We start from the raw sequence: 27082 nt of genomic DNA, 5'->3' as shown, positions 1-27082 counted from the left end.
GCTGTCAGCGAGGGTGCTGTCACTGTGCTAAAACTTGGAATGAATCATTTTCCTCCAAGAATTAATAGCTCCCTCATGGGGTTTCTCTTCTCTAAAGTGTTTAGCATGGATTATGTGGCTCATGTGGGGAGCTTCTCCCTGTCTCCATGGGCTATGGAGTGAGGGGACAGTGGACCCTCGGGCCTGGCCGCCTTTCTGCACTGACCTGTGGCCCTCGACAGAGGAGACACAGTGCCTCCAATTTCAGTGTGTCTTCACCAGAAAGCTTTGGCTGGAGCCCGAAGGGCAGGCTTAGGCTAGAATAGGGGATTTTAACATTTATTGGGCCCTAGCCAGAAAGCTCAGTGAATAGAGTGTCCTGGCATGCCAAGGTCATGGGTTCGATCCCAGTCAGGGCCCATATAAGAAGCAACCAGTGAATGCAAAAATAAGTGGAACAACGAGTTGATGGTTTCTCTGTCTCTCAAATCAATGGAAAAATTATTTTAAAACATTGGAGATCATTTCTGATTATTAAAACAATATGATAACAATGGAAATACAGAAAAAGTTAAATCACCTGTAATTTTACTATTCAAAGAAAACCATTTTATAAAGGTCGATTTCCTTTGTCCTTTTTTAATGCATATAAAATATTTTCATAAAATTAGGATTGTGCTTACACATTTATGTATCTTGGTTTTTCAAGCAATTTTGTGTTGTGTTTCCCATACACCATTAACTATTTTGAAATGTTAATTTTTTAAGTGATATTTTAAATTAAAATTTTTTTTTATTCATTTTTAGAGAGGGAGAGTGAGAGAAAGGAGAGAGACAGAGAGAGAAGGGGGGGGGGGAGCAGGAAGCATCAACTCCCATATGTGCCTTGACCAGGCAATACCAGGGTTTCAAACTGGCGACCTCAGCATTTCCAGGTTGACGCTTTATCCACTGCGCCACCACAGGTCAGGCCGTTAAGTGATATTTTATTATGTTGGAGTACCTGCCATATTTTACTTGGGTATCTCTAATGTTTTCCTATTAGGAGTCACAGTGTAGAGACCTCTTATCACCACATCTGACCCTGTCAGTCTTGGCCCCTCACACTTGTGCCATTAGCCAGCTCCAGTTGACTGCCCCCTTCTGTCTTACAGATTGTTTGCTACATGAGGAAAACTTCTCGCTGAGGTGCCCCAAGCACAAGGTGAGTCAGAGCCCCCAGAACCCGTGCCCAGTAGTGTGGCAGGGGTGGGGCTGCTCCTGAAAGGGTGTGAACATTACAGGACCAGGGCCACCTCTCCTGCTCTTGGCCCTGGTAGACTGTGGCATGTGGTTGGCACTTTATATGGCATGGGGGCACTGGGAGATCAAACTCAATAAAACTACTGATTTCCACTTCTATTTAATGGAACCCAGTTCACAGGTTAGCGTGAGCTGAGGTTGGTTGTAGGCCTTGATCCATAAGCAAAGGTGTTTTCCCAGGGGAAAGGAATGGACTCCAGGGTTTGGGTGAACCTACGTCTCTTCCAGGTTTTACTTCAGCAAAAGCTGTCGGTGGTTTGCAGTTGACCGTCTAGGGTCTGCTGTTGCTTCATTTCCAGTTTGGTTCAGTAGGTGGTCTCTTGGTCGCCCCTTCTAGGAAAGGATGGAAGATGAGGAGCAAGGGTCTGTCTCTGTGCTGTCATGTGTGTGTATAGAGAAGGGATGTGGAGAAGGAACCCAGGAAGGGTGGACAGTGGAGACTTGACCACCGGGAATCTCCAGCAGCACTGCTCGGTCCTCTGGCTGAAGTCACACTGACACCTGGTGGTCATTGGCCGCTCACAGTCTCCAGTCTCTGAGGAGGGCCCGAAAGTACTAGAAAGCGGTCATCCTGATATGTTTGCCCTCAAAACTCTCCTGAAACATTCTCACTTGTGCTTTTTTTAAAAAACCATTTCCGAGATGAATCATAAGCTCTTGCAGTATATTCTGTTTTTATTTACTCTACGTGTCTTTTAACTTTTTTAACAGTCACATTTTGCCTTAGAAAACTCTTAAGTGTCTCCTGTTTGTCGCTCAATACTGACTATGCTTTTTCTTTCCTTTCCATGTGCTGCTCCCCTCTGCCCACCCCGGCCCCTCGCTTGGTCCTCTGTCCCCCTACCTGTCTCCTCGGTGTGGCTGGCACAGCCCCCCCTCCCGTGCCCCCTCCCCGCCTTGCAGAACAAGACCGCGAAAGGCAGCCTCAGCACAGAGCAGTCGGAACGGGGGTGAGGGGCGTGTGCCGTGGGAGTGGACAGTACAGCAAGCACAGGTGAGTGGGCACCGCCGCCCCCTGCTCACCCGGGCCTGCGCAGCCCGCGGTTCGGCTCATGAACTGCCAGCACCGGGTGGGGGATATGTGCTGTCGCTGGTGCTGAGGAAATGGTGTGAGGCTTTAAAACTGTCCTGTCGCCATGGGGTTGGAGGTGACTGTTCCAAAATCAGGCCTGGTATGCGGTGTTCCTGAGGGCAGGGGTGCCGCCCCCTCGCCCTTCCCGTCTCAGGCTTCTAACCAGACATCTCTTCTTTTTAATTACTCCATTATTTGTGGAACTTATGCTGGGTTTTTCTTTGAAAAACAAAGAATTCCCCACGTTTTGGTATTTGAAATCTTTTTTTTTTTCCTAGTACTATGAAAGATTGTTTTCCACAGAAGTACAAAGGGAAGGAGAATCCCCTCAAAGATTTAATGGAGATTAGCACCCAAGCTCTGGCCGGTTGGCTCAGCGGTAGAGCGTCGGCCTAGCGTGCGGAGGACCCGGGTTCAATTCCCGGCCAGGGCACACAGGAGAAGCGCCCATTTGCTTCTCCACCCCTCCGCCGCGCTTTCCTCTCTGTCTCTCTCTTCCCCTCCCGCAGCCAAGGCTCCATTGGAGCAAAGATGGCCCGGGCGCTGGGGATGGCTCTGTGGCCTCTGCCTCAGGCGCTAGAGTGGCTCTGGTCGCAATATGGCAACGCCCAGGATGGGCAGAGCATCGCCCCCTGGTGGGCAGAGCGTCGCCCCATGGTGGGCGTGCCGGGTGGATCCCGGTCGGGCGCATGCGGGAGTCTGTCTGACTGTCTCTCCCTGTTTCCAGCTTCAGAAAAAAAAAAAAAGAGATTAGCACCCAATTTAATTTTACTCTTAAAAATCTCACAAGACTGAGTTGTGCTCTTTCCGAGTGCGTCTGTGGGCTGTGGTCAGGGCTGACCGTGTGAGCCCATGAAACGGGGTTAGAGGATCAAGGTCTCTGAAAGCAGCAGGTTTGGTGCCCCTGCTGGTTTCCTCAGCCCCCTGTCACCGTGGGGTAAGGAAAACAGACTGTAAAGAGAAGAAAAGAGGCCCTGGCTGGGAGCTCAGGAGGGTGGATCGTCACTCCCATCACTCCAGTGCGCCAGGGTTGCGGGTTCAATCCCCAGTCAGGGCACATGCAGGAATCAGCCAGGGGACACGTGGGTGGCTGGACCAGTAAGTCGATGTTTCTCTCTCCTTCCCTCTGTAAAATCAATAAGTAAAATTTTTAGAAAGAAAAACCAGAAAGTAAGTAACTTCAGCACAAGATGCTACAGTGTGGGGGAGGGGCCTGGTTGTCTCAGAAACATTTCTGGAGGGATTCTCTCCTTAGAGAAGGGCTCTGTTTACTGCAGGGGTCTGAGGCCTGGGCAGGCTGGCTGGGCCTGGCCCTTTGGAGCAGCACTCCCTCCCTGTGGGTCTCTGGAGTGTTCCCTCCACTTTTTACAGCAGGTTCTGCCTTTTAAAGGACCACCTAACAGTAATCTGGGAGTCGTGTCTTAGGTGGGTCCCCATGCCAACTGCTCCACTGGGGGCTTATAGTAGTTTCTCAAGAGGTCTGTCAGGTGGCCATGTTGCAATCCCACTTTTCTCTTCCTGTCCAGGGACAGGAGGTGGGGGTGGGGACACCAGGACAGGACAGGGGGTCGGGTCGCAGGAAGCTTCTCAAGCAAGTGGTTCCGTGGTGGTTGTCAGCAGTCCTCAGGGCAAGACAGCATCCTGACTGCTCTTCAGGGATGTTTCTGTTGGTCCTGTCTTGTCCCTGGACTCGATGGTGCCACTGGGCCCGGGCTGGCCCCCCCGCCATCCTGTTGGTCCTCTGCCCAGCGCAGGGGGCCGTCGCTGCCTTCTGTAGGGACCACAGTGAATATTCCAGGAAGCGTCCTGGAAGACCTGGGTAGGGAAAGAAGCATGTATCGTTCAGGGTCATTTGTTTTCACTGTGGAATCCCAGCTTGTGTGTGAGAAAAAGGGAGTGTGGGCCCTGGGCCTCTTCTTCGGAGTTTAAGTTTTGTTCACATCTCCTTTCCCTCCACCCACTGCTGGGCCCAGCCAGCTGCCAGCTCTGCCCTATAGAGGGACAGGGCTTCACTCGTCCCTCAGAGGCTGGTGTTGCTGTCCCTGTTTACACAAAAGGAATGGCCATGCTCAACCACAAATGGCCCATCTGTGGGGGCCGTTTCGAGCCTGTCGGGGTCAAAATATTCACCTTGTAGATGGAAAGGATGAATATACTGCACCCTATCTTGTCCACCTAAAATGTTTATCTTCATATGCTGTCCCCTCAGGGATGGGCCCTTTGTCCTGGTTTTAGTAGTCACCTTGAGGGTCGTCACCATCCTTCAGGCCCGGGGGCGGGGGCGCTGTCAGCCCTCTGAGGATTGTGCAGAAGCCCAGTGATCAGGAACAGAGACAGCCCCACCCAAAAGGAGCATTTATCTGGGCTCCATGGCAGGGACAAGAGCCACCATCACTGGGTGTCCTGGCCAGGCAGAGGGGACAGTGGGTGTATATGCAGGTCCCGCTTCCTAGTGTCTCACTTTCATACACAGATTAGACAGTGTGACCAGGGTCAGGCCATTTAGCATCTCAGTGCTTCAGTTTCTTTCGTAAAAAAAGAACAACAACCAGCCTTCTCGGGATCAGTTGAGAACTGTAACAGGCCCAGCACCGCCTGCCCTGGGGTGTGGTCTCGGGAAGCACTTGGCAGCCTGTCCTCACAGCCTGCTGGTCTGCCTGCGCCGCAGGAGCTGGACGCACCAAGGCTGCAGCCGCCCACTCTCACAGAAAGTCCTGGGCCTGGAGGGCGAGCCCTTACACTCCCACAGCATGTGAGGTACCTGGCACTTGTCCCTTGCCAGGCTCACAATGCCAGGGAGGAAACATCCTTGCAGCCATTTAACAGGCCACTTCTGCCCAGTGTGTGACGGGCCTGTGGTCGCCTGCTCTCTCCTGTACTGATGTTGTCTGGCTGGTTCCATGCGGCTGGTGGGTAGGGCTCTGACAGCGTGGCTCCTGGACCTGCCTTCTGTCTTGTCGTGTTGTAAACAAGGAGACCCCGCTCCCATGCCAGTTCCCCAGTTCGGTGGCTGGGAAGCGGTAACTCCGTCCAGCTGCTGCTTTGTCCTGGGTGCAAGGGGATGCCACCTGAACAGCTTCTGTCATTGGAATGTCACATGCAGCCTGCCTGAATATGAACAAGTGTCACAACCTAGAGTGCCCCTTCCCCCAGGCTGGCCCAGGGGAAGTCCTGGGAGGACATTTCTAGAGGATTGATTGTCCACTTCTGTCCACTCCTCCTCCAGCCCAGGCTGCACGGCCTCTGCGCCACCTCCTCACACATGGCTACTCTGCACAGACCCCACCCCTTAGTAGCTGCGTGACCCTCTAATCCTGTCCTTTCTCTACTTCAGAGGTTCTTGGCACATTTAGGATTGAGTTCAGATCCTAATCCTGCCTCCGAAGGCCTGTGGCGGTCTTCAGAGGGGCTGCGCAGGCTCCACTCCACCGGCTCCACAGAGCTGGCGGTCCCCCTCTGGGCTCCGCACTTGCACGTAGTCCCTGGACCAGGAGTGCTCTGCCCCATCCTCAGGTCACTTCCTCACGCAGCATTCCTGACTTCACCTCAGTTCCCAGCACCTGTTTACTGTCACCTGCATCTCCACTAGACTCAGCTCGGTGAGGACGGGGACCAGCCTGTGCTGGCCCGGGACAGGCACCTGGTGCCAAGGGAGTCGTGGTTAAAGGGAGTGCACGCCCCCCAGAGAAGGTATGCCCACGCCTAACTGCCTCAGTTTGTACAGACCCACAGTGAGACACCCCCCACACACACACACGCACGCACGCACGCACGCACGCACAGGGGCCCAGCTGACCCAGTGTCTGCTCCCCAGCTCTGCTGTGTCCTGTACGGTTAGATGGGACCACGTAGTTGTTGAGGCTGAAGGCAAGTTCCTGGGGCTCAGTTAGAAGAGCTTTGCTGCATGTGAGCCCCAGTCCCACCACCAACCACATGTGTGGCTTTGGGCCACCTGTGTTATCTCTCAGCTTCACCAAGTCAGGCCTTTTCGTGTTACCATGAGATAATGTCTAAAGCCCCTGGCAGAGTGCCTGGCACATAGTAGGTGCTTCAGGAATCTTCTTCCTAGTCTACCTACTGAAGGATCAATTTTTTTAGAAGTAATGCTGAGAAGTTAGGGTGCCATTCATTTGGGGTATCATGCATTTGGGCCAGTCTAATATCTGAGCCTGGGGAACAGTCCCTCTTCGGAAGACTGGGGTGCACCCCTGTGGCCCACTGGCCAGGCTGACCCAGAAGCTGAGACGAGCTTCAGTCTGAGAGCGGAGGCTGGGCTGGGGCAGGCTGGTAGGGAGCTCCAGACTGCCAGGAGCTGGGGAGGGAGGCCCTCCCGCCCTGTGCTCCCACCGTGGACAGATCCTTGCAGGCGTCTGTCCACACACTGGTATCCTGTGTCCCCAGCAAGATTCACTCCTCTGATCATTGTTCAAGGTCCCCCATTAGTGCCACCCCATTAGTGTCATAGCATTTACAGAGGATCTGTGGTTCCTGGGGTGATATAAGAAAAGACTGCTTCTCTCCCCTTTGCTGGCAGCTCAGGAAAGCCTGAGTGTGGCGTAGAGAGTTTTTTCTGGGTTGACCACAAGGTCTGGCGTGACCTCCTGGGGAGGTCACAGTGTAACTGTGGACATCCTGAGAGTGGCCAAATGGCTCAGCCACTGGGGCCTGGTAGCTGGAGTCACAGGTTTGATCCCTGGTCAGGGCATGTACAAGAAGCGATCAGTGAGTGTACAACTAGATAGACAAGTTGATGCTTCTTTCTCTCTCCCTTCTCTCTTTTCTCTCTTCTTTCTTCCCTCTTCCCCCACCCCCTTTCTCTTTCTTTCCCTCAAATCAGTGGGGGAAGTTTTTTTAAGTGTCTTGCTATTTACTCGGTTTTTTCTGCCAGGCAGTTAGGAATTTCTTTTTGGCAAGGGCAGGTATGTGTATGTGTGCTTTAAATAGAACGTTCTTAGCTTGTGCTCACAGACTAGCCTTAAATTTTGTGTAATAGTAAGTTTTATGGAAACAAAAGGGCTTGTGACACCTAGGTTTTCCTGAGGTTTGTGTGTTGGAGGTGGCAGTGAGGTGAGTCCACACTCAGAGCACCGCGAGGGGCAGGTGAGGGTGAGGCTGCAGGGCCGGCTCTCTGGCTGAATTACTCGGAGACGGCCATGTCTCTGAGGCCTTTGCACACGTAGCAGCCCAGGAGGCATTTAGCCATTGATACAGCCCCACCTAAACCATGTGGGTCATTAGGTCTTCCTGAGTCCGGAGCCTGGACTGGAAGAAGAGACGGGCGGGCAGCAGGGGTGGCCAGTTTGCTAGGCGGATGGGCCAGGAAACAGTGTTCTATAAGTGCACAAAGCTGACGCACCAGGAACTGCTGTGCAGTGGCCATGAGCGGCTCTCCTGCAGGTTGGCTGGGTGCTCGGCCACCTCTGTGAGTACATGCCATGCCACCAAGCGCTAAGCCTCATTGCAGGTCATTGCTGCCCTCAGCCGGGTTCCAGGCCCAGCACCACACACTACAGTGGTTCTGCCACTGGTCTTGGATGTCTCCCAGGTCAGCAACTCATGCACATGGGCTGCTGGACCACGTTGGGGCTCCCAGCACCCAGCATCTGTTCTGTCTTCCAGGTGAGACTGTGGAGATGAGAAGATGGTGGACACTCAGTGATGGAATGGAAATGGTCCTACTGTGCAGTCACACCCCACCCCGCCCCACAGTGCCTGCCCGCAGCACCTCCTCCTAAGTCCTTACATCACACTCAACCCGTGACACCGCTACACCGCAGGAAAGAAAGACCCAAGAAGTCGGAATGGCTGTTCCCATGGACACAATCTCCATAGTGACAATGTGGGGGGAGGGGGGAGGGGTGGGTGATGGGAAAGGGTGGGGGGAAATTAAAAGGGAGGGATAAAAATATATATATATAAATCTATTTTTAGTCTGGAAAGACTTTGTTTAAAAGAAAGGTGCGCTGTCCCTTTTGATTCTATTTTAAAATTATCTAGTTAAAGAACTCCAAATTGGTTCCAATAACAGTGAAATTTAAATATGAAATTAAACTCAACAAACTCATCTCAAAGGACCAGGGTGTGGCTTTGATGGTTAGCCTGTCTCCCACCAGTTCAGAGATCTCTAGACCCAGGACGAAGGCAGAGAACCACACTGAACCATCCTTTGTCATTAGTCTGTCTCAAAGCGGGAGGTTTGGGGGAGGGGAATGGGGATGGTCCATGTTTTCAAGAGTGAGAGAATGATGTTTAAACACAAAAATAAATTTTTTCATTTCCAGAAACACTATTTATTTATTATTTTTAAATTTTTTATCTTTTTGGGGGGTGAAATTGGCAGCTGCCCCGAGGTCACAGCTGTGTCCTGGGTCACTGTGGCTGATGAGAACCCCGAGCCTCACAGGGTGTGCCGGGCAGGCAGGGCGGCTCCGCGCAGCCGTGCCCTGCCCCCTGGGGACAGACAGGAGCGCCCCTCCGAACTGACAACTGGCGCAGGGCAGGGATTGTGAGCAGTGTGGGGCAAGGACCCCCGTTAGCCCTTTTTCTTTTTGCTTTCATTTTTATAAAGGAAAAGGGGGTCTGTCAGTTGAGCAGCCCCGTGCTACATGATTCTTTATGTTGTGTTGTATTGTTTTGTTTTGTTTTGTTTTGTAAAGTGTATAATTTTTAAATATCTGAGTTTTAAAAAAAAATAAAAAGGACAAAAAAATTCTTGTAAGGCCTTAAGAAGGGGTTAGTGCATCTTTCGGGGGTCACTCTGCCGTGGGGATAAAATAGCTGTTTCACAAACAGTTTTATTTAAAAAAAAATCAAAAAAATAATAAACTTCATTTTAACCTTGTTTCCTTTTCTTGTTTTATATAAAGCAAATGCGTCTCTTCCTCTTCCTACACCAGCCCCCAGAGGTGGCTTTGGTTCTGCCTCAGAGGAGGCCACCATCTGACTGCCCAGTCAGTGCCCAGCCTGGTGGCCGCAGCCTCTGCAAACACAAACCCTCTGCTCTGCCTCGCCTGGGAGGGCGGAGCGCAGCCGGCGTGCAGGGGCGGTCAGATTAACTTAAATTGATATGAGAACATATTTCCAATCAACATTAATTTTAAAGGTTATAAAAAAAATAATGCAATGTTAGTGGACATTTTTAGAGAACAGAAATACTAGAAGGAATGTTGTGAAGTAGAAATAAGCAATTATAAATGAGTTCCTATGTGCTCATCAATTTGGGACTGCAGAAATGGCAGATTAATTTCATTTTAATGGCTACATCAAGCAGTGTGGCCCATTTCTCATTCCACTGCGCCAGGGTGGAGGTGTAGGTAGGTGTTCCATGTGGGCTGTAAGACCTGCATAGCAATGACGCCTTTTGAGCCTCTTGGTCGTGACTTTGCATGGACACAGTTCAAGTGAAATTGACAGATTCAGGTGTCAAGGACTAAACCACAAAACCTGAAAAATAAGCATCTTGAGGAAAATATTTTCCTGACAGCAAACAGTTCTTTGTCACTTTGCCTTTTATTCTCCTGTTCCCGACTGACTTGCTGGTGATGCTGGAGCAAAGGACTTGTGATTGTCCTAGCTCTTTGCTCAGACTGGCTTCTGCAATGGCTGCGCACTGGGGAGTGACCAAAGCCCACAGTGATCCCTGCTTTCTGGCCTCCACAGGCAGCTTCTGCTCCTGTGCACCATCTCACCTCCTGCCATTTGTGAGTTCTGTGCATTTTTTAATGTAATTTTTAGGACAGATTCAGGTTTCCAGGAGTGTTGAGCAGAAAGTTTTCATATACCCCTGGCCCACCACACGCAGCTGCCCCCACTACCAACATCCTTCAGCACAGTGTCACACTTGTCACAATTTGAGAGCTTACTCTGACACCATTGTCACCACATTCCATAGTTTATATTAGAGTTCATTCTGTGGACTGGACATGTGTATGACATGCATCTGTCACAGTTTAAGGAGTAGTTTCACTGCCCTAAAACTTCTTCCTCCCCTAGCCCCTGGCAACCACTGTCTCCTTTGTTTCAGTTTCCAGAATGTCAGTACTGTATGTGGCCTTTTCAGACAGGCTTCTTTCACTTAGTGATAGGCATTTGTTTCCTCCCTGTCTTCATGTCTTGTTAGCTCATTTTTTTTTTCAGTGCTGAATGACACTCCATTGTCTGGATGACACTTTGGTTGCTTCCAAGTTTTGGCTTTCTTCAACCTGCTATAAACATCCATGTTTTTGCTTGGACATAAGTTTCAACTCCTTTGGGTCAGTACTGAGGAGCTGATTGCTGGACCACATGGTAAGAGATTGTTCTGTTTGTAAGGAACAACAAAACTATCTTTTAATATTTTATTTTTTATTTTATTTATTCATTTTAGAAAGGAGAGAGAGAGGGAGAGAGAGAAGAGAGAGAGAAGGGGGGAGGAACAGGAAGCATCAACTCCCATATGTGCCTTGACCAGGCAAGCCCAGGGTTTTGAACCAGCAACCTCAGCATTTCCAGGTCGACGCTTTATCCACCGCGCCACCACAGGTCAGGCAACAAAACTCTTTAGTGACTATCATTTTACATTCCCATCAGCAGCAAATGCGAAAATGCGAGTTCCCTGTCAATCCACGCAGCAGTGGATGTCAGTGTGCAGTGATGTCAGTGACATCAGTGGTGACCATTCTAGTAGGTGTGGTGAGGGTTTTTTTTTCTTTATATTTAAGTTGTGGTTTAAAGATAAAATTTACCATCTTCACCCAGAAATGTCCAGCTCAGTAGTGCTAATAGAGTCACTTTGTTATGCAACCGATCTTCAGAACTTTTCCTCTTGCCAAGCCTAAACCGCTGTGGACAAAAGAACTAGAAGGCGGGGCGGCCCAGCCCTCCGCCCGGCGGGCGGAGGCTCCTGCGGAAGTTCAGAGCGACGCCAGGTCCCACGAACACGCTGAGCTCCGCGCGGCTGGTGCGAGACAGGTGAGCAGGCCCGTCCCGCGGCGCCCCTGCGCGGTGAGCGCAGTTCCACCCTTATTTACGGACTCCGGGAAGGACCCCAAATTGGGGGGGGTTCTGGCCGCAGACGCTGCCATGCCGCGGGGCAGGGGAGGGGGGCAGGGGCAAGGGGAACAAAATGCCACCAACTTGAGGCCCTGCTGGGCGCTACCGCCCCTACCTGCTTTCTAGAGCTCTCAGGAAGGGGTTGGCTCTGCCCTGCAGCGGGTGGGGGAACCCAGGCTCTGCTGCTTTCTGGCCCGCCATCTTTCTGACATCAGCTTGGATTCAGTCGCAGGTCACAGTATCCAGAAGACCCCTGTGCAGGTGACGACCTGTGAACGTGGGGTCCCTGGGGGCGGGCACTCACTCTTGCCCCAGTAGCTTCACCAGAGCACAGGCCCAAGGAGGGTGAGCTGTGTGCTTCTAAGAAAGAACTTTTTACATGCCAAAGCTGGAGAGGAGTAGCTCAGAGCGTGGGTTTGAGATGGACCCTAATGCTGCTCTGTCACTTTGACTTGAGTGATTCCTGGTGTGTTCTGTAACTTGGGAACCATAAAGCCACCAGACTTGCAAGGTTATGGGGAGGACACAGGGATTGAACAGCAGGGCCTGGCATGCCAGTGCCTGATCAACAGAAGCAGCGATTATGTAATGATGGCAAAAGGCCAGAGGCCCATGATTGCAGTTGTCCTCATGGCTGCCTGTCCTGGACAAAAGGCCCACTTTCTGTCCAGGACTGTAGGGGGAGGGCACTGCCCTTCGTATCTCCATTAGGATGACTGCTTGGGGAGGGTATGACATCCAAAACAAAGGCTAGATAAAGGCAATTTATTGAGGTTCTCTATGACAGACACTCGGGCCATCCTGCCTGCCCTGCTAACACCACCTAATTCTGACAGTCCTGGGTAGAAAGTTGTCACCCTCTGGGACAGGGATTTTCAACTAAGACCAGAAGAGAAGTCACAGGCTGGATCTGCAAGATCCAATCTCCCTGCCACCTGGAGGCCCAGGGGCCCTGGTTCTCCACAGCCCAGTCCTCCCACAGACTTCAAAAGCCCCAGTCTCCAGCTGCCTCCTTCCCGCTGCCCCTCCCCAGCCCCTGCACAGGACTTTGCAGCGGCACTTCCATCCCACTGCCAGGTCATCCAGCTAAAGTCCTCCATGAAGCCTTGCCATAAAGTCCTGCTCCGGCCTGAGGCAATATTCCTGTGACCCTCAAAGCAGTCTGCACTGCTGGCCTTGCATGTCTGCTGTCTGACTTCCAACCCCCCCTCTTGTGTATGAGCACCGGGGCACAGGCTCCCAGCCTTTTCTCACCGCTGTGTTTTGAGTGCCCAACCCAGCACCTGGGATGTCCAGTGTGACTGGGAGAGAGTCCACGCCCTGGCCAAAACGATGCAGGGAGAGCTGGGCCCCAGCAAGCTACATCCTCTGGGCCTGGGCCTGGGCCTGGGCCTGGCAGGAGTGGGATGTGGGAATTCAGAAAGGAGAGGAACAGTGTTCATACACCAAGCAAGATTTGCAAACATTTAAAGCCAATACTAAGGCTACAAGTATTCTAATGTCCAGAGGCACCCTGGGGAAGAACCCAGTACTCTTACTGTTGGAGAGTGGGGGGAGATAACTTGGGGGGGTATGGAGTGGGGAGGGCTTGCTTCAGCCCTACTTTAACTAGCGGAGAGAACCTTCAAGATCAGGAATATTCCAGCTGTTTCCAGAATGAGAGCTTGCCTCACATATCCCTGGAATGGGTGAGGGGGCCCGACCCTTTCCAAGCAATGCCCTTAAGGTCCCCACCTTTGGGCTCTTGGATCTTCAAATTTGATTGGGTTTGGCCTCAGTTCCCACCAGCTTTGCTGATTTAAAAACTCAAATCCCACCTCCTTTATTGTTGAAGGAGGACGCTGAGGCCGGTAGGCAGCGGCCCTGTCCTGGCATAGTGTGGTCAATCCTCTCCTTAGAGGGAACAGAGAGGGAGAGCCTGGTAGCCCCAACCCCAGCCTGGAGGTGGCATGCTCTGGGGTGAGGTGATACCAAGGTTTGCAACTTCCCTTGAGGGACAGAGCCCAAGGGGGACCTGGCCCAGGGAGAGGGAGGAGAATCCATACTTACAGTCCCCAGTAAGCCTGCAGGGTCAAGAAATTATTACATCATTGCCATTTGGTTCCCATCCCCTTGTCTCCCAGAAAGAGTTTGAGCAGCTGATGTTCAAAGACAAATGATAATGAGCAGGAGGAAGCAAGCCCACTCCTCTGGAGAGAGAGTCACATCCTGTGCCAAGTTTACCACAGCTCAGTCAACAAAGGGATGTGCCCACCCCATGTTTCTCCGAATCAGGAAAGCAGACCCAGGAATGGAGATTTGTTACCTGGGTGGCCACAAGTGCTAGGAGGTCCAAGGACTGATTTGTAACAAACAGGCAAGAGTGCTCAGGCCATCAAACTGGCTTGTCAGGGTGGTCAGGAACTCTAAAAACATCTCTGCTCCTTCACCACCCCCAGGTTCAAACACCACAGCCACACCAGACCAGACCCAGGAAGCTGGGCCAGCAACCAGCCAGGTGAGGGTCCTCAGCATCGTTGCAAGCAGCCTCCAGGTGGGCGGTTGTGTCCAGGCAACCATGAGCCCACTGAGAACTGGGAATGTGTGTACATGTAAGGAATGCATGTGTTAATATGTGTGGTTTTGTGGGTGTGTGGATGTGTGCATGTGATTGTGTGTCAGCGTGTGAACATGAGGGTAGTGTCTGTGAATGTGTGAGTGTTTTGTGTGATTCTGTGTGTTGAGTGTATTAGTGTGAAGTGAGAGGACACGGAGAACTTCATCCCTCCCCTGCACATGGTCCCTGTGACTTCTCTATAGCACTGGGCAGGGGTCAGTAACAAACCTGGGAGGTGAAGGACACTCAAGAGGAGGCAGGTGATGTATGGGAAGACAAGGACGTGTTCTGGGGACAAAGCTGTGACCACATTAGGTGTTAGCCTAATGTGATAGGTGGCAGGATCAAGTCTGAAAATCCCTGGTTCTTCCTCGGAGCCTGTACAGAGCTGGGGAGTAACATGGGATGTGGACTTCTGATCTCCTCACACCTACCCCAGGAAAGACCCTGGAGAAGACAGAGGGACAGGACTTTTCTGACCACCCCTGAACCTGCTTTCCCCTGACTCCTCCCTGTACCCTACGGCACCACATTCACCCCTGACCGGTTGGCTTGGAACAGAGGGCAAAGGCCAGTCTCAGCTCCCTTTATAAAGAAAGCCCAGGCTGGTCAAGCCCGCAGGGTGTGATGAGGGTACCCTCCCTGGCCTGGTTCTAGGTGCTAGGTGTGGTGAGGGGTGAGTCCAGTGTGCCCAGTGGACTGAGAGACAGCCATGGGGTTGCTGACTGCGGAGGCACTGGGGTCCCTGGCTGTGGTCGTGGCCGTCTTCCTGCTCCTAGTGGACCTGATGCACCGGCGTGTGCGCTGGGCTGCACGCTACCCTCCAGGCCCAATGCCGCTGCCTGGGCTGGGCAACCTGCTGCAGGTGGACTTCCAGGACATGCCTTACAGTATTAACCAGGTGAGAAAGGTTGGGGGGGTGGTCCTGGGGACCCCACCTCACAGCAGACAATGGGTGGTGAGTGAAGACACAGACTGGATAAGGAGCTGAGCCGAGAAGAGGCAGGTTTGAAAGGCTTCCTGAGTAGGACATTTGTGCAGGGCCTGGTGGACAGTTAAAATATTCCAAAGGTCAGAGAGGGCCAAGACTAGAGAGTGTGTTGGGAAAACAGCGGTGTTAGGCTTACTCATTGGTTTACCGGCTGGCTGCAAGCATTTTGCCTGATTAGTGCATGAACACGTGGCAGCACCACGTGTGTATAGTTTATGTAAGACTACAGGTGCTTGTGCTCAGGGGGATTATGGATGGTGGAGCACCTGACCACCACTGTGAGGGGCCATTTTGCTGTTCGTTTGCCTGAGAAGTGGTCTTCCCTGCCTGTTTGCTCATCCTCCGTTGCAAGACTATTAAATGGGAATGGCCCAACACCAGCTCCACAGTTCATTTACGGTCTGCCCGAATCCTATGTGAACCTGCCTCACCTTGGCCACTGGCATTACAGAGGAGTTGGAAATTGGCAGTGGGTTTGGGTTCTACTTGGACAGTACTGAAATTATGTGAGCATGAGTCCCTTCTGTTCAGATCAGGGGGAAAGGTCTTGAAAATGTGTGAGAGGGGTCTGGTCATGAGCCCCATTTAAACCAGTAAATCGAGTTTGTGAGAGGTACACAATGAGTTCAAATCTTTTGCAGTTGTGGGTCCTTGGGCCTCACTTCTCATCTCTATGAACCTGTTTTTACATCTGTTAACTTGTCCTACTGACTATTTTGGTAACCTTTGCAAAGTCATAGTTGGGTGGTCTCCAACATGTGAGGTTCTTGATCAGAGAGAATGTGACCCTCAGGGTCATGAGGCCAGATAAAGTCCTTGCACCCCTTGATGCTGACGGCCCCGGTGTCCCCCAGGCTAGGGCTATGAGACTGAGGCCAGGCTAAACCAACACCCTCTACCCTTGCCTGCAGCTGCGGCTCCGCTTCGGGGACGTGTTCAGCCTGCAGATGGCCTGGACGCCCGTGGTTGTGGTCAACGGGCTGGCGGCCGTGCGTGAAGTGCTGGTGAAACACAACGAGGACACCGCCGACCGCCCACCTGTGCCCATATATAAGCACTTGGGTTTCGGCCCGTTCTCCGAAGGCAAGTGGAGAAGGGAGCAGATCGAGGCTGGGCTGGGACAGGGCCAGCAATGACGTGAGACCCGGCAGACCCAAGTGGACGTGCGGTACAGAGAAGAATCAGTGAATTTGAAGGGGCGGCAGGCCGAGGGGGAAGCCAGTGCCAAGGGTGGGGGGAGCAGGGTGTAGGCGGGGCCTTAGCAAGCGGAAATGAGATGTCAGGGTGGGTGGGAACGAGGACAGTCAGTGTGGGCGGGGAAGGGGGCGGCAGGACTTTTCCCGAATAGATGGGTGGGTCAAGGTGGGCTCTGCAATGAGGGGGGCCAAGACCTGCCACCAGCAGGAGGGAGCTGGCGAGCAGTGTGGGCAGACAGAATGGGACATGTCCCTAGCTGGGTGGGGTTGTCAAAGTGGGCGAAATTCGGTAGGGTGAAGGACGGTTACTGCGGACGTGGCTGGACCGAGCCTGTACCGAAAGAGGCAGGACTGGTGGGCCGGGGCCTGCGGGGGCGGGAGGACAGGAGAGGCGGGGTCAGGGCACACAGGACCTCCCTTACTTTCCCGGCCCCAGGGGTGCTTCTCGCGCGCTACGGGCATGCTTGGCGCGAGCAGCGGCGCTTCTCCCTGTATACTCTGCGCAACTTCGGCCTGGGCAAGAAGTCCCTGGAGCAGTGGGTGACCGAGGAGGCCACCTACCTCTCTGCCGCCTTCGCTGACCACGCTGGTGAGTGCTGGGACTGAGAGGCGGGAGACAAGGAAGGAGAAGCTGGGGAAGAAGAGATGGAGGCGACCCCCTGATCGGCACCGTCCTCTCCTAGGAAGCCCCTTTAGCCCCAACGCCCTCCTAAGTAAAGCGGTGAGCAACGTGATCGCCTCCCTCATCTACGGGCGCCGCTTCGAATACAATGACCCGCGTTTCCTCAAGCTGTTGGACCTACTGGAGACCGGATTGAAGGAGGAGGCGGGTCTCCTGCGTGAGGTGGGGGAAGGCGACAAGTCCTGCTGGGCGAGCACGGTGGAAGGCAGGGGAGGGGAATTTATATAGAGGGGCCTTGAAGAAAGGGCATTTCAGAAGACGCCCCTGCAAGAGCAAAGGCCTGGGGGCGGGAAAATCTCAGACAACGGAGATGGGAGAGGTAGGCCAGGGTCAAACGCTTCAGGAGCTGAGGAAACTGTAGAAGTCTCAGTACTAACGACTGGTAGATTTTAGGTTTATCTTTTTGGCAGCCCAGGCCAGGAGAGAGGGTCGAGGCCAGCATGTAGGTAGAAACTGGGTCAATGGTAGCAACACCTTGGAGGCAGCTGGGGCCTGACTTGTCAAGGGGAACATCTGAGCCCAGGACCAGCCAGGGCCCCACATCTGTGGCCTTCACAGATGTTGAACGCAGTCCCAATACTCCTGCACGTCCCTGGGCTGGCTACCAAGATCTTTGCTGGGCAGAAAGCTTTCATGGCCATTCTGGATGAGCTGATCACTGAGCACAAAATGACCCGGGACCCAGACCAGCCACCCCGAGACCTGACTGATGCCTTTCTGGATGAGGTGGAGAAGGTGAGAGACAGCTGCCAGGGATGGAGCCAGGGGTTGTGGGTTGTGCCACAAGGTAAACACAGGCAAGGTGGGGCCTGTGTATCACCCAGTGACCTGGCACCCAGGCTGCTGGGTGTATTCTGGGCCACTTGGGGACTTCTTTCCTATGCCCCTGAGTCCACTCTCTGCATGGCCCAGGCCAAGGGGGACCCCAAGAGCAGCTTCAATGATGAGAACCTGCGCATTGTGGCTTCGGACTTGTTCTCTGCTGGAATGGTGACCACCTCAGTCACGCTGGCCTGGGCCCTCCTGCTCATGATCCTGTATCCAGATGTGCAGTGTGAGCCTAGCCTGGGGGCAAGGTGGGATGGGTGAGGGAGGAAAGGAACAGCCTGGGACCCCTGAGCTTGGTTTGGCTACCAAAAGCTCTAAGCAGAGGCTGGGTCCTGACTCTGAGGTGAGACTGACCTCTTCCTCCACATGGACACAGCTCCCAGAGGAGATCAGAGCCCAGCCGCTGGGTCTGACCACTAGGGGGATGCTTGTCTGTCCAGGCCGTGTCCAACAGGAGATCGATGAGGTAATAGGACAGGCGCGGCAACCAGAGATGAAGGACCAGTCCCAAATGCCCTTCACCATGGCCGTGGTCCATGAGGTGCAGCGCTTTGGGGACATCCTCCCACTGGGCTTACCCCACATGACATCCCGCGACATTGAAGTACAGGGTTTCCTCATCCCCAAGGTAGGTCTGTGGCCCTCCTCACCCCCGTTGAGCACCACTTACCATCTGGTAGCCCTAACAAAGCCACTGACTGGAACCCAAGTCACCCACTCAGTTGCCCAGGCACTGACTTCCCATCCTGGGTGGGTGTGGGGAGGAGAGCAGAGGCAGGGCTGGCCTTGTTCAGACCCCCAGTTGAGTAGGGAAGACAAACTGTGTTGGAGGGGCCTGTGCATGCTGACAGGTGGCAGTGAGGGTCTCTTGGCCCTGAGGGAACAGGGACAGTGCCAGGACAGGTGTGCTCCAGGTAGTGTGTGTGTGCTCATGCATGTTTGGTGGCAGGGGTCCCAGCATCCCCAGCCCAGACCTCACCCATGTCAGGCTTCTCTTGCCAGGGGACAACGCTTATCATCAACCTGTCGTCAGTGCTGAAGGATGAGACTGTCTGGAAGGAACCCTTGCACTTCCGCCCTGAGCACTTCCTAGATGCCCAAGGCCACTTTGTCAAGCAGGCGGCCTTCATGCCTTTCTCAACAGGTACCTTCTCAGTCCAGCTTGCTGGCCAGTCCTGGTCCCAAGGGAGTCAGAGGGCTGGAGCCCAGCCCCCAGGCTCACTGAGCCCTCCCATACCATCCACAGGCCGCCGCACGTGCCTCGGGGAGCCCCTGGCCCGCATGGAGCTCTTCCTCTTCTTCACTTGCCTCCTGCAGCGCTTCAGCTTCTCAGTGCCCGCTGGGCAGCCCTGCCCCAGCAACCACGGTGTCTATGCCTTTCTGATGACCCCAGCCCCCTACCAGCTCTGTGCTGTGCCTCGCTAGACGTGGGTACCAAGCCCCCAGCCCGCTCCTCAGCTAGGAGCCCTGATGTACAATAAACCAGTCTGGTGGTTCCAGCCTTACTTTTGAGTCCCACCAAGGCCCTTAACCAGCCCCTGGCAGTGATGGGGCCTCCACAGCCCTCGAGGGCCAGTGCCGACCATGCCTTATCCATCCTAGCATTTGACACCATTTGAGAGATGGGTATACTGAGGCTCAGAAAGTTACAGCTTACACCCCCGCCACCTATGGGGACCCAATACTGGCTACTTGGGTTGGTGACCAAATCTACACATAGGTCCCCACTTCTGCTGGAAGAGGCTGGACTAGGCAGACCCTGTGGGGTGGGGAGGGCCTCACTCAGCCTGATGTCACCCACCCAGCGGCACAGGCTGGCAGCTCAGCCGGCACCATCAAATCTGCTCCCCCACTTCACCTAAGACACCTCAGAAGGCTGGTAGCACAGGAAGACTGGGAAGCAGTATGCCGGTTAGCACCCAGGCTGTTGTTGGGTGCTAGAGCTCTCCTGGGAAGCCTAATGCAGCCCAGGAGCCAGCCATCTCCCTGAGCCTCTCAGTCACCCCAACATTGGCTGCTCATGTGCCAGCCCCTGCCAGGTAAGAGTTGCCTCATGGCCAGGCTGGAGCTGGAGGACAACTGTCTGGGTTCTAACCAGGGCATGGCCCTCTGACTGGGCAATTCAGGCCCACTCTCAGGCTTGGCCAGGGGCAGAGAATGAACCCATGTGCTACAGGCATATGCTTGAACCCACGTGATGGTGGGTGGCCATGGGAGAAAGAATCACATGGGGACCATGCAGAAGACAGCCTGGCTCTCATCCTTGTTCTGTCACAACACTGTGTGACCCCTGGGCTTCTGTTTTCCTCTTTAGCCAATAAGATTGCATCCAATGGCCACTGGGCCCTGTCTTCCTGCTCTGACTCTTAGGCTATGACCTTATTAGCCTGCTATCCTCCCCGTGCCCACTCTCAGACTTGGCTGGTTCAGGACTGAGCACACAGGCAGTGCCCAAGGGTTTCTAATGACTGTCTGCCTGCTCAAGTTTTAGGAAGACCCCTTGGTGCATTTAGTTAACAGCTTAGGGACTCTGTACACATAGGACAGCAGACCACATCCAACAGCATCAATAGTATCCCTGATGGGTCCCCTCAGTGTCTTCTCAATGCCCTCATGATTGGGAGTACCTGGCTCACAGCACTCAGGGAACTCGTCTGCCCCCTGACATGGAGTGAGGGCCAGCCAAGGCCCCATTAGCCTCTCCAGAGTTTCCACTGTTGCGTCAGGCTTGGTGGCCGGAGGCGGTGCTCCTGCAGCTCGTTGGGATGGAGTGCAGCTGGAGCTACACTGGGTCTGTAGGGACGTGAGACCCTGAAAGGAGGCAGTGGGGTCACATAAGCATCACCTGGTGCATTTATTGGATAGTTTGTCATTTGTGGTTCTGAGTCTCAGGGTTGTCAGAGGCTAGGGACCCGCTGAGCCAGAGCTTCCTCAGGAGCTGACGGACCCATCCCCTGGGCCTTTCCTCCTCGCTCTTCACCTCAGAAGCCTCTACAAAACACAAACAGGCATGCCCTGTGGGCCCCTTGCTAGGAGGGACCTTTTCCCATGGCAAGGGTACCACTGATTGTGGGGCGGGGAAAGGAGCAAGTTAGCACTGATACAGGTGCTCCTCCAGCCAAGGGGAGTGGTCTGGAGTCCCACCAGCCAAGGAGGAGGCAGGAGGCTCGTCCAGGAAGAGCCAGGTAACCAGGTATCCGTAACTTCTCCCCTCCTGAGAGGAGCTAGACTATCTGTGACCCCCACAAGGCCATGGGGATAGGGAGGAAGGCGGGCCAGCTGCAGCAGGGTGCCGTCCGTGCTTACCAAAGGGATATGCAGCAGTCTCCTTCCGGACCTTTTTATTTCCCTGTGAAAGAAGATTGTGCAGATGGGGAAACTGAGGCCTCCACAAGAAGTCAGGGGAGGCCAGAATTCAGACTACCCTACTTGTACCGTGTGTGCTGCTCTGGACCCATCATCTTGGGGGTGCTCCAGCCTTCTACCCTGCAGTCTCTGGGCTCCCCAGTGGGACACCCCCTTGAGATGTTCCAATTGAAGCACCAGGCTTCCTTACCTCACAGTCTGGAGTCCCTGCCACCTTCTTCTCCTCAGCCACTTCCTTCCCAGCAGGAATGGGGCTGGCTGCTGCTTCCCCTGAGGACCTCCCCTCCCCCCCATCCTGAGACAGGATGTCAGTCTCCTCCTTGGGGGCAGCATCATTCAGTCCTCCCATCACCTTGGGAGTCATGGCCTGCCAGGAGAGACAAGGGAACATACTATGGGTCGGAAGGTCCTCAGGATGCCTCGTCACTCCCCAGGCTCCACACTTGGGCTGTAGATGTTCTTTGTTTTGGGGGGAAGTCCTTCCCTTCTCTGCTGGAGCTGTGGCGGGGTTGCAAGTTTCCTGGAGGGCTACCCCTGGGACTCCTGGCCATAAGCAGGGGCATCTTTGGGTCCCATGGAGCTCTGACAGGAGACAGCCCCAGCCCCGGGCCTTCCAGGGGAGGCCTGCTTCACTTACCTTAGAGGCTTCCTTCTTCCTACTCTTGATTCTGCGTCTCTACAGAAGGGAACAGCCGTGAGTGGCTGGGACTCCTTCCCTGCCCGCCCTGTCCTCTCACTGTGTCTACCAAGGGTTCCCAGGACAGCTGCCACACTCCAAGGGAAGAGGAGTCCCCAACCCTTACCTGAATGGTCACAGGGTAGCACTTATCCATTGGCCCCCACACTGGCCTTAGGGTCTCTCCTATGGGCTATATGACAAGGAGAAGGAAGGGAAGGTTGAGGTGATATCTAAGAGCTTGGCTGCGCACTGGTCCATTAATGCATGCACACACAGACACCTAAAGACTACCAGGGACTTAAGGAAAACTTCAAAAAAACAATTGATATCTTCAGAAAGATAAAACTGCATTCATGAATGAAACAATAGGCTCTAAAATAGAAATCTTCAGCCTGACCAGGCAGTGGCGCAGTGGATAGAGTATCCACCTGGGATGCTGAGATCCCAGGTTCAAAACCCCAAGGTCGCAGGCTTGAACACAGGATCACTAACATGATCCCAAGGTCACTGGCTCTTCTGGAGTCCCCTGGTCAAGGCGCATATAAGAAGCAATCAATGAACAACTAGAGTGACATAACTAGGAGTTGAGGCTTCTCACCTCCTTTCCCCCTCCCTTCCTGTCAATAGCTCTCTCCCTTCCTATCTGTCTTTCTCTCTCCCTCAAATAAAAAAATAAAATGTGTTCAAACATCAACCTCTAATTCTTTTTTTTAAAGATTTTATTTATTCATTTTAGAGGAGAGAGAGAGAGAGAGAAGAGGGGGGAGGAGCAAGAAGCATCAACTCCCATATGTGCTTTGACCAGGCAAGCCCAGGGTTTTGAACTGGCGACCTCAGTGTTCCAGGTTGACACTTTATCCACTGCACCACCACACGTCAGACAACCTCTAATTCTTAAAAAAACAAAACAAAAAACTATGATATGGGAATGAAAAATCCAACCAAGGTGTAGAACCTTTTTATACTTACCACCCACTTTTGTATCTCTGTTAGTAGTAAAATTTTCTAACCGCCCACTGGTTCCACAGTAATGATGATTTATAAAGTAGGGAAGTAACTTTACTTTATAAAATTTATAAAGCAGAGTTACAGCAAATTAAAGCATATAATAATTACCAAGTACTTTATGTCGGATTTTCACTAAGTTTGGCAGAATAAATCTTTATAAAACAACTTACTCTAGTTAAATCTATCTTTTTATTTATACTTTGGTTGCTGTGCTACCGCCCACCATGAAAGCTGGGACGCCCACTAGTGGGCGGTAGGGATCAGGCTGACTACCACTGGAAGATCAAGTTGGAAAATAAAGTACTTCCCAGAATGAACAGAGAAGATACAAGGAGGACCAACAGCTAAACCATAGATCTTTCTGAAAGTGGGAACAGAGGCAACAGACTGGGGTGACAGAGAGAGATTCTAAATAAATACATTCCTTTCTCATCAAGACAGTTCCCCAAAGATGGGGGCCATGAGTTTGGAGCTGGAATGAAGTGTCTATGGTAACGGATAAAGAAAACCCACCCCGGGTTGTCATCAGGGAGTTTCAGAATATTGAGGAGAAAAAGAGCCTACAAACTTCCAGAGAGGCCCTGGCTGGTTGGCTCAGTGGTAGAGCGTCGGCCTGGCGTGCAGAAGTCCTGGGTTCGATTCCCGGCCAGGGCACACAGGAGAAGCGCCCATCTGCTTCTCCACCCCTCCCCCTCTCCTTCCTCTCTGTCTCTCTCTTCCCCTCCCACAGCGAGGCTCCATTGGAGCAAAGATGGCTCGGGGCGCTGGGGATGGCTCCTTGGCCTCTGCCCCAGGCGCTAGAGTGGCTCTGGTCGCGACAGAGCGATGCCCCGGAGGGGCAGAGCATCGCCCCCTGGTGGGCAGAGCGCCGCCTCCTGGTGGGCATGCCGGGTGGATCCTGGTTGGGCGCATGCGGGAGTCTGTCTGACTGTCTATCCCCGTTTCCAGCTTCAGAAAAAATACAAAAAAAAAAAAAACTTCCAGAGATACAAAGAAAAATGTCTTGTTTTAGGAATTCAGTCTCATCAGACTTAAATACCAACATTTGAAGCCAGAAGACAATGAGAATCTTCAGAATCTGAGAAAATTATTTCTAGTCTAGTATTCTATACATAGCCGAACTCTTTGTCAAGTATGAAGTAAGTCCTTTTCAGACATGTAACATCCCAAGACTACCCTCAGGAAGCAATGGAGCTTGTGCTCCACCAAGGGCTCCCACACAAGAGAAGTGAAGGCCCTCAGAGGGATCCAGCATCCATCTGTGTTCTGACTGAGGGCTGGGAGAGGGCCTTCTGCCACAGGTTCTCAGACCCAGGACATCAAAGAGGGTATGCAGCCCCAGGCAGGTGTCCTGCTCACCACCACCCTGTTCCTATATGAGTGCAGAACCATATTCCAGGGCTACTCACATGCATTAGGAGTCATTTGTTCCTTTTGGTTTGTTTAAGCCATTGCCACGAAGCCCTGAGGTGACCATATAGCTGGCCCATGAGGACTGCGGCCTGTTTCGATTCTTTGCCAGAAAGAAAATTTCTCGAGACGCTCATATTCACACATACACATACATGGCTCACCATGTGACATCAAGGGGCATGACCCCAGAGAGCCTATCCCAGCCTCTAGGCCTAGACAGGGGTCCCTACCTGAGATGATCCCCCAGCAATCTCATGGTTAGGAGCTGTTTTTCCCTGAAAATAGTAGTATGCCATCCCTGCAGGTAGGTGAAAAAAGAAGTTAAAATATTGAAGAGAGTGATGTAATTATATTAAAGTATCAGTATTTACAATATGCCAAAAATCATATCCTATTATAAATATTTTTAAATTTTATTGATTTAGCAAAAGAGGAAGAGGGAGAGAGAAGAACACTGATCTGTGCCTGTATATGCCCTGGCCAGTGGTCAAACCAGCAACCTCTGTGCTTCAGGATGATTCTATAACCAATTGAGCTATCCAGCTAGGGCTATTTATTGATTTTAAAGAGAGAGGAAGGGAAGGGGAGAGAGAGAAACATTGATTTGCTGTTCCACCCATTATGCACTCACTGGTTGACCCCCAGCTGTGCCCTGACTGGGAATTAAACCTGCAACCCTGGCATATCCGGACAACACTCCAACTGACCTACCTGGCCAGGAATAGAAGTCATATCCTTTTAAACTGCTTAAACTATGAAAGATATTAGATATTAACTTAAAATGTGTAAGAAGATAGTTTTTCTAAAAGGCATGCAAGCAAAAATTTGAAAATCATTGTTGTAGGACATTATTAGGTTGTGTGGGTTTCTTAGTTTGTTTTCTCTTTGTGGGGGTGGAGTATGAGCTCTAGAGTTGGGTATGTGCCAGCTTTGCTATGAAGGTGCAGAGGGAAGAAAGGGAGAGAGGAGGCCAGCCTGGGCTCTGGGCACTGTGGCTAGCCCCAGGGTAGCCAGGCCCCTGGGAGCCCTGATTGGCAGCTGTAGTTTCCTGAGTCCTGCCACCATCCCAGCTCACCCCCGCACCCAGGACCTTACCTGCAAGAATGAAGATTTGTACTATGGAAAGGAACTTGTAGATCCTGGAACAAAGGCCGAGCTGAGTGTGAGGCTGGGGTCTCTCATGCCCTCACCAGTGGGCACTGGCTCTCCTCCCCAAACCAGGACCTACCCTACCGAGTGTGTCCAGTCACCCCTGTGGGTGAAGAATCCATCAGCGGTAACAGGACTCAGCCTGGGCTCCCTGCTAATGGCTGGCATGACTCTGCCTCAGCCTACTTCGAAAGCCAACCTGGAGCCTGGAGCATACACGTAGCCCCATCCCTTCCTCCCACTTTTCTTCCTTACTCGTACCCACGGGCCCGTCGTGCCTCTCCAGCCAGAATGCTGAGCACTCACAGGTGCTCATTGTGCTGGGTCAGCTCTCCCACAGCTCTGCAAAGCCCTCCCATAACCCAGGTAGAAATCGTATCCCATGTCCCATCTTCCTCTTCTGTGACATCTCCCTTGGTACAAGCAGAGCATTTTGGTATTGCCAAGATGGTAGCTCCCTACCGACACACACAATCTCTCTCTCTCTCTCTCTCTCTCTCTCTCTCTCTCTCTCTCTCTCTCTCTCACACACACACACACACACACACACACACACACACACACACACACACAGCCATGTCCCACCTTCCAGGACCAGGCCTTCCACCTTAGCACCAAGTCCCAGAGACACTCTTAACAGCCAGGGAAAAAGTTATGGAGAACCCTATTTTCCCTCCCTCTTCCTCCTGGGCCCAAGTGGGGGTCCCCTTCCTGGTCATTTGGGTCATGGTTACAGGGCACACCTAAACTTTACCTCTCTCTCTGGCAACATATACCAAACACCATTTTCAGTCTAAGGAGAAAAGATGGGCAACAGTCAATGTATCACATAGGCCCAGGACCCCAGTGTTCCCTTACTCCAATGCAACAGGACAGAAGCAGCCAGGGAATGGCAAGAACCCCCACCAGCAGGGTTCAGCAGGGGATGGCCTGCTGGTCATGGATGGAGGCCAAACTCAGGATGGAGTGGGCTAGCACTAGGAGCTTGGGAAATGCTCGAGAATTTCTCCCAAAACCTCAGATCCCCAGACAAAAGATGGTTTCAGCGCCCTCAGAGCTGGAAAGGTAGGTCCCAGGAAAAACAATGGGAAAAGGGGGGTGGGAAAGGATGAAGGAAAAAGGTATAGCTCTATTGACTGGTATAAAATGTCCCCAGGTGTAGGTGGTGAATTACAATAGTAAATAATAATGACTTAAAACTACCAGCACTTTAAAGTATCTTTTGGATAATGCAGCATTTTGGGAATAATTTGCGGAGTATTGGAGAGACTTCCTGGCCTCCTCAAAATATTCTATCTGAAATCCCACCGTGTCAGAATTCTCTACAAACGGACACTATTGCAAAGTCAAAGCCCCCCGTGTGAGTTGGAACCTTGATGTGGCCCAGTGAGCCTCTGTTTCCCAAAACAGCTCCCGCTCTCCACAAGGACTATTTCAGAGTTTCTCTTTAACTCTCCAACCCCATGGCTCTGCCACCCTGGCTTTCAGCAGAGAACACAGGCCCCATCAGATGGGAGTTCCCTTTCCTTTCTGCCCCCAAATCCATCCATTCATTTTCTGCTTCTCACAAGCCATTTCCTTCCCAAGGGAAGAGGCTGCCAGCCCTTCTCTGAGTCTGGTCCCCTTCTGTATTGCATCCCATCTGGTTTTGAGTGTCTGGGGGTTCTCCTCTTTTGTATATTCAGCCTTTCCTTCTCTAGTGGCTCCTTTGCATCAGCATTAAAATACATCACTCACCTGGCCCATGGTGGTACAGTGGATAAAGCACTGACCTGGAATGCTGAGGTCACT

The 27082-nt window shown here is 52.6% G+C and overlaps 2 protein-coding genes across 10 annotated transcripts in view; both read left to right on the top strand.

Annotated features, from left to right (window-relative positions):
- The window catches only part of TCF20 (transcription factor 20), a 210786-nt gene extending 202595 nt beyond the window's left edge, over nucleotides 1-8191 (top strand). For 6 of the 7 annotated variants that reach the window (XM_066358569.1, XM_066358570.1, XM_066358573.1 and 3 more), the window contains 3 exons: nucleotides 1134-1183; nucleotides 2152-2275; nucleotides 7973-8191. In XM_066358569.1, coding sequence (XP_066214666.1) covers nucleotides 1134-1183; nucleotides 2152-2235 — 134 coding nt within the window. In that variant the 3' untranslated portion in view covers nucleotides 2236-2275; nucleotides 7973-8191. The remainder of the gene's footprint in view (nucleotides 1-1133; nucleotides 1184-2151; nucleotides 2276-7972) is intronic. The other variant, XM_066358572.1, reaches the window with a different exon arrangement.
- Nucleotides 8192-11220: 3029 nt separating this feature from the next.
- CYP2D6 (cytochrome P450 family 2 subfamily D member 6) lies at nucleotides 11221-19181 on the top strand. 3 transcript variants are annotated; one of them, XM_066358567.1, is made up of 11 exons: nucleotides 11221-11302; nucleotides 13822-13916; nucleotides 14637-14880; nucleotides 15882-16053; nucleotides 16603-16755; nucleotides 16850-17010; nucleotides 17407-17583; nucleotides 17761-17902; nucleotides 18117-18304; nucleotides 18679-18820; nucleotides 18923-19181. In XM_066358567.1, exons 3-11 carry the CDS (start codon nucleotides 14692-14694, stop codon nucleotides 19099-19101), a joined length of 1503 nt encoding a protein of 500 aa, XP_066214664.1. In that variant the 5' UTR covers nucleotides 11221-11302; nucleotides 13822-13916; nucleotides 14637-14691; the 3' UTR covers nucleotides 19102-19181. The 3 variants fall into 3 exon arrangements, with proteins under 3 accessions (XP_066214664.1, XP_066214663.1, XP_066214665.1); XM_066358566.1 differs by having other exon boundaries at nucleotides 11222-11302; nucleotides 13822-13880; XM_066358568.1 differs by lacking the exon at nucleotides 14637-14880 and having other exon boundaries at nucleotides 11222-11302; nucleotides 13822-13880.
- Nucleotides 19182-27082: the final 7901 nt, after the last annotated feature.

This window comes from Saccopteryx leptura, chromosome 1 (genome assembly GCF_036850995.1).
Source record: "Saccopteryx leptura isolate mSacLep1 chromosome 1, mSacLep1_pri_phased_curated, whole genome shotgun sequence".
Lineage (NCBI taxonomy): Eukaryota > Metazoa > Chordata > Mammalia > Chiroptera > Emballonuridae > Saccopteryx > Saccopteryx leptura.
The sequence above is the reverse complement of the archived record's forward strand: the minus strand, read 5'-3'. Positions and strand labels throughout refer to the sequence as shown.